This window comes from Miscanthus floridulus, chromosome 9, assembly GCF_019320115.1.
Source record: "Miscanthus floridulus cultivar M001 chromosome 9, ASM1932011v1, whole genome shotgun sequence".
Lineage (NCBI taxonomy): Eukaryota > Viridiplantae > Streptophyta > Magnoliopsida > Poales > Poaceae > Miscanthus > Miscanthus floridulus.
The window spans coordinates 85,861,489-85,868,149 of NC_089588.1; the positions used below are offsets into that span (position 1 = coordinate 85,861,489).

The window sequence follows — 6,661 nt, forward strand, 5'->3', positions numbered from 1 at the left end:
ACAGAAGCGTTGGATAAATTTAAAATATTTAAAGTAGAAGTTGAAAATTAGCATGATTTAAAGATTAAGATAGTCAGTTCTGACCGTGGAGGAGAGTACTACGGTCGGCATACCCCATATGGACAAGTTCCTGGACCTTTTGCAAGGTTCTTACAGGAGAATGGTATAGTCACCCAGTATTCAACACCGGGCGAACCTCAGCAGAATGGAGTAGCTGAAAGGCGTAACCGTACCCTGATAGATATGGTGCGTAGTATGATAAGTTACTCCACTTTACCCACGAGTCTGTGGATGGAGGCGTTAAAAACCGCCATTCATATTCTCAATAGAGTACCAAGTAAGTCGGTGCCCAAAACACCGTATGAGTTGTGGACAGGAAGAGTACCCTCACTTAACCACTTGCGTGTGTGGAGGAGCCCTGCTGAGGCTAAAGTTTTTAACCCAAATATTGGGAAGCTAGATCCCAAAACAGTGAGTTGCCATTTCATTGGCTACCCAGAAAAGTCAAAAGGTTTTCGTTTCTACTGTCCTAACAGACATACAAAGTTTGTGGAAACGAGACACGCTGTCTTCCTAGAGGATGAAATGATTAGGGGGAGCATGGTAGCTCGAGAAATTGACCTTGAAGAGAAGCGGGTATATGCACCCACTCCGATCATTCATGAGCCATTTTTCTCACTACCTGCTGTTGCTGCACCAACAGTACAAGACACTGTGGTGCCAGCACCTGTTGTTATCCCGCCTATGGCAACAATGAATGATGATGAGGAACCTGTCCCTCAGGATCCTATAGAACCTATTACCACACATGAGGGAGAGCAGCAACAGCCTCAAATAGAAAATGTGCCAATTGAGGAGGCCCCTAGAAGGTCTCAAAGAGTTAGAAAATCAGCTATTCCTACTGATTATGAAGTGTACAACACTGAAGAATTTCAAATGGAGGATGATCCTACCTCATTTGAAGAAGCCATGAAAAGTGATCATTCATCAAAGTGGCTTGAGGCCATGGAAGATGAGATGAAATCAATGAATGCAAATAAAGTTTGGGATTTGGAGATAATTCCTAAAGGAGCCAAAACAGTAGGCTGTAAATGGGTCTACAAAACAAAACTTGACTCTTAAGGGAATATAGAGAGATATAAAGCCCGACTTGTGGCAAAAGGCTTTACACAAAGAGAAGGGATTGATTACAATGAGACCTTTTCTCCAGTCTCATGTAAGGATTCCTTCAGAATCATAATGGCATTAGTGGCACATTACGATTTGGAATTACATCAGATGGATGTAAAGACGACATTTCTCAACGGAGACTTAGAAGAAAATGTTTACATGGCATAACCGAAAGGTTTTGTCATGGAAGGAAAAGAACGTTTGGGATGTCGCCTAAAGAAATCCATTTATGGATTAAAACAAGCTTCAAGACAGTGGTACTTGAAGTTTGATCAGACAATAAAGAATTTTGGGTTTAAAGATAATGTTGAGGACAATTGTGTCTACGCAAAGTTTAAGAATGGGAAGTTTATCTTCCTTGTCCTGTATGTGGATGATATCTTACTTGCTAGTAGTGATGTCAGTCTACTACTGGAAACAAAGAAGTTTTTGTCCTCAAAGTTTGATATGAAAGATCTTGGTGAAGCTTCGTTCGTTCTAGGGATCGAGATTCACCGAGATAGAAGTAAAGGGGTATTAGGACTGTTACAAAAGGCATACATAGAAAAAGTCTTAAAGAAATTCAGTATGCACAAATGTAGTCCCTCACCTGCTCCTATAGTCAAGGGCGACAGATATGGGGATTTTCAATGCCCCAGGAACCAATATGAGATCGATCAAATGAAAGTAGTTCCATATGCTTCAGCTGTCGGAAGCTTGCAATATGCTCAAGTGTGTACGCGCCCTGACTTGGCATTTGTTACCGGGTTACTTGGCAGATTCCAGAGCAATCCTGGAATAGAACACTGGAAATTGGTAAAGAAAGTCTTGCGTTATTTGCAAGGAACGAAAGGCCTCATGATGACGTATAGAAGATCTGATTCACTCCATATAGTGGGATATTCAGATTCTGATTATGCGGGAGATAATAGAAAATCCACGTCTGGATATGTGTTTACTCTCGCAGGGGGAGCTATTTCATGGAAAAGCTCAAAACAAACCGTCACTACATCGTCCACAATGTATGCCGAGTTTGTAGCGTGTTATGAGGCAACGGGGCAGGTGAACTGGCTAAAGAAGTTCATACCCGGTTTGAAGGTGGTTGACGACATCAATAGACCACTGAAATTATACTACGATAATAATCCAGAAGTACAGTATGCTCACAACAATAGGTCAAGTGGTGCTGCCAAACACATTGACATAAAGTATTATGTTGTGAAGGATAAAGTCTAGGATCAAATGATAAGTCTTGAACATATAAGTACCGAAAAGATGCTCGCGGATCCGCTTATATAAGGCTTACCACCCAACGTGTTCAGAGAACATGTAGCCGGCATGGGTTTAAGGAAAAGCCTATGATTCCTGGACTATAAAGGGCCCAAAAGTTAAAGTAACTATTTCAGATCAGAGACGTGCATTGTAGCTGTTAAATCTATCGGCGATTGACCGTGACGATGAGACATGCTCTATGCATCATCTGTGAAGAAATGAGTAAGGATAAAAGGATTGAAGTTTTAAAGTTTAAAGATAAAAGTAATAGTGAGATCAAGAGAGAGAATGTTAGTTTGATCTCCTAACCAATAAGCCCAACGGCTTATTGGGCCTTGGTCATGCGCCCTGATCGGGGGCGCCCAACCCTACATGGTTGGTAGGCCCCCGTCGCACTGCGCTATATAAAGAGGTGGGGGCCGGCGGCTCAAAGCACGAGGTTCGCCATGAGCCGCAAACCCACCGATAAACCCTAGACCGATCTAAGAGGGCGCGCAGCCAGCGACGGGAAGCTCCGCTGACTCTCGCCGTCGCCACTGCTACGCTCCGTCTGCACTGCATCGACGTCCGTGCAACCTCTACTCCACCCGTCGCTGCCCGTGTGCTGCCTCCATCAACGAACCAGTGATGGCCAGCTCAACCGTGACTTCATCCGAAGGCTCAGGTTCAACACCAGCATCTCTACCCTATCTCCCACTCTCTACTTGTTCTAGTTCATCATGTTCAACAGCAAACCGTCTAGATCTACCTTAGTCGATCCAATGTTTATAACAGCAAACACTGACGGTGATTGGGTGAGTACTCTACTAACTTCTTTGATTTAGCTATTGAGGCTCTCCTATTTTACTTTCAAAGTTACAAATGAATTGCAATGGATGGAACAGAAGTTGATTTTAATTCTGTTTTTGCTCTTTTCTATCGTCTAATAAAACCGTGGCAAAGCTCTTGCCGCCCTTTCTAAAAAAATTAACTAAACTGACCCTTTGGTTTCAGTTTTCTGTTTTTCAAGGCCCTCAATATTTTGTAGCTTCATATTTCACCACCCAGAATTTACACAACCATTCTGGGAGAATATGGAGAAGTTGGATTGAAAGAAGACCATAGTTGCTTTTTATATAAAATATATACGCTGGTCTTGACTCTTGAGTACTCTCTCATTTTGCTAAACTGTTGCAGGCCGAGCATTCCTTGCCCCAGCAGTATATTCACGCGTTCAAAGACGGACAATTTACGACATCACCAGTGTCTCATTCTGGCGCTTGATTGTCTGCACGGTTGCCATTTGTTATTTTCGTTTGTTTACATCAGCTAGCTTACCTGCCGTCTGGACTTGTATTTTGTAGTTAGCAAGGTAATTAGATATTAGAACGGGTCAATTTTGATCGTTTGACTCACTTGGCCTGTTTCTTCTTCCACTCCTCATTATTAACTAAATCCAAGATGTCCGGATCTTTCAAAACAAAAGTATCCTTTTGCTGTCCTAACTTGTGACAATGTCATTCAGACATTAATCAGGATAATACATAATTTTTGCCGCTCAGTTAATTGTCTGTTACTTTCAAAGCAATAAATGCTTAATAGCAAATACTCAATCTTGAACTTTCATTTATCTAGATAACATGTCTTGTACATGGTTGACTGCTTCTCGTTTACACCGTTTTCTGTATATCTTTTTTTTAGCTTGTTCAGCATTAAAAACAACTAAAACTGGGGGTCGTTTTCGTATAGAAAGAACTCAGGCCCTCAGGGGCATCAACACGCTGATCCGTTGGAAAATCCAGACGCCAACTTTGCTCTCAGATCCTTCCTCAAAATCTTGCCAGATGGTGCCTTGGGGATAGCCACCAGGAGGAAGATCTTGTGCAGCCTCTTGTAGAACACCACCTAAATAACATTTACAGAAATTTAAATTTCAGGACTGGTGCTCTCCTCGATGATGAGGTTTTGACAATATCCTTTTTTGCAATTGCAAGGATCGGTAACTTATTAGTAAATCTCACCTGTTTCGCCACGTACTGTTTGATCTCGTCCTCGGTGGTCTCGGAGCCGCCGGACGTCACGACGAACGCCACCGGGATCTCGCCGCAGGAGTCATCCTTCATTCTGCATCAGACCAAGTATCAAGCGAACGTTGTTGAGAACCTGTGCAACTCGACCGAGAAAGCGTGGGAAGGCCGATAGCTACTTACGGGACGACAGCGGCGTCGGCGATGCTGGGGTGGGCGATGAGCATGGCCTCGAGCTCCGCCGGAGCGATTTGGAACCCCTTGTACTTGATGAGCTCCTTGAGCCGGTCGACGATGAAGGTTTCGTCGTCGTCGTCAACGTACCCGATGTCTCCGGTGTGCAGCCACCCCTCCGAGTCGATGGTCTTCGCCGTGGCCTCCGGGTTGTTGAGGTACCCTGCGCGTACCAGACCGGGCAGCCAATGTGTCACCTTCAAGCCCTTGTCTGGACTAGTTAGACAGAACTGTTTGCTTGTAAATTTGTGTAAGAAAAAAAATCGGGTACCTTTCATCAACTGCTTGCCCCTGATGCAGATCTCCCCGGGCTGGTTGCGGGGGAGGGACAGCCCGGTCTCCGGGTCGATGATCTTGAGCTCGGCGTTCCTCACCACCGTGCCGCAGGCGCCGGACTTCACCGGCAACGGCTCCTTGGCAAACGCCATGCACATTGAGAGCACCGGGCCTGCCTCCGTCATCCCATACCCCTTTCCGAGCACGGCGCGAGGGAGCTTGGCGCGCAGCATATCCTGCAGCTCCTTGCCCATGGGCGCGGCCCCCGAGATGACCATGCGCACCGAGGAGAGGTCGTGGCTGTCGATGGCGTCGCTCTTGGCCATCTCCACGGCGATGGGCAGCACGAGCGGGACGATGGTGATGCGGTGCCGCTTCACCAGCTCGAACATGCGGAGGGTGTCGAAGCGCTTCATGATCACGAGCGCGGCGCCGGCGCGCATCCCGCACAGCAGGATGGAGTGCAGCGAGTACACGTGGAACATGGGCAGCACGCAGAGCACGACGTCGTCCTCCCGGAAGTGGAGGTTCGGGTTGTCGCCGTCCACGAGCTGCGCCACGCTGGTCACCAGCCCGCGGTGCGACAGCATCACCCCCTTGGGCAGCCCCGTCGTGCCGGACGAGTACGGCAGCGCGACCACGTCGTCCGCCACGTCGATGGCCGCCGCCGAATCGTCGTTGGTGGAGGATGCGAGGAGGTCGGAGAACGAGACGCAGCCCTCGGCGCCGTCGCCCGTGGCGACGACGGCGACGCCGGCGAGCCCCCGCACCTTGCCGACGAACGCCGGCTCGGTGATGACGACGGTGGCGCCGGAGGCCGCCGCCTGCTTGGCGATCTCGGGCGGGGTGTGGAGTGGGTTGGCCGTGGTGGCGGCGGCGCCGAGGCGGGAGCACGCGAGGAACGCGAGCGCGAACTCCACGGAGTTTGGGAGCAGCAGCATCACCGTGCCCCCGCTGCGGACGCCGAGGGCGGCGCGCATCCCGGCCGCGACGCGGCGCGACAGCCGGTCCACGTCGCCGAACGTGAGCGTCTCGCCCGTCGTGCCGTCGATGAGGCACGCGCGGTCGCGGCGCTCCGCCAGGCGCTCCAGGACGTAGTCGTGGAGCGGGAGGTGGTCCGGGATGGCGATGTCGGGAAGCGTCGAGCGGAACACCGTCGTCGTCTCGGCCTGCGGCTCCGTCGGCGACACCATCTTCTCCCGATCCGGCGGAGGTGGAGGTGTGGCGCTGCAGGCTGGAGACAGGGAAGCTACGTGCAAGAGCCAAGAGGCTTGCTGCTGCTTCCGGGTTGGTGGCGCTGGATCGGAGTCGGAGCTATGTGCAAGGATGGATGTATGGCAGGTTTCCAGCTCCTGGGGAGTGGTGGAAGCTCCAGACTCCACTAAAGATAGCAATGGGGACCCGCGACCCGATACCCGACGGGTATTTACTCCATTAGGGTCTAAATATGGACTAAACATACTACCCACGGATACGTAAATGGACCAAACCCTTCACCCATCGGGTACGCGGGTATGGATATGTTCTAGCAATCCCCGTACCCGTTTACCCATGGGTGAAAAATACCCGGCCCAAAACTAAATAAGCCCACCAGCCCATGTAAAACCCTAGGTTCACCCACCGGTCCCGCCCGGCGACTTGGCCGCTGCAGCCCTCGATCGCTCGAGGGAGGCTCGACGCCTGGCCTCTCGCCGCCGAAAAAAATAGGCGCGTGAGTAAAGCGC

At 49.5% G+C, this 6,661-nt stretch overlaps 1 protein-coding gene across 1 annotated transcript; it reads right to left on the minus strand.

Annotated features, from left to right (window-relative positions):
* Window positions 1–4,020: 4,020 nt before the first annotated feature.
* On the minus strand, window positions 4,021–6,288 carry LOC136482306 (4-coumarate--CoA ligase 5-like). Its single transcript, XM_066479520.1, has 4 exons — window positions 4,933–6,288; window positions 4,611–4,824; window positions 4,422–4,524; window positions 4,021–4,305 (listed from the first exon to the last, which is right to left on the minus strand). The coding sequence occupies exons 1-4, from the start codon at window positions 6,128–6,130 to the stop codon at window positions 4,174–4,176; spliced, it is 1,647 nt and encodes a 548-aa protein (XP_066335617.1). The 5' UTR covers window positions 6,131–6,288; the 3' UTR covers window positions 4,021–4,173.
* Window positions 6,289–6,661: the final 373 nt, after the last annotated feature.

Bases quoted from the DNA above. Each gene is read 5' to 3' on its own strand.
- LOC136482306 (XM_066479520.1), bottom strand. From the start codon at position 6,130: ATGGTGTCGCCGACGGAGCCGCAGGCCGAGACGACGACGGTGTTCCGC. The intron at 4,825-4,932 runs GTACCCGATTTT...TGGTACGCGCAG, and splicing joins GGGCAAGCAGTTGATGAAAG to GGTACCTCAACAACCCGGAG. The intron at 4,525-4,610 runs GTAAGTAGCTAT...GGTCTGATGCAG, and splicing joins GCCGACGCCGCTGTCGTCCC to AATGAAGGATGACTCCTGCG.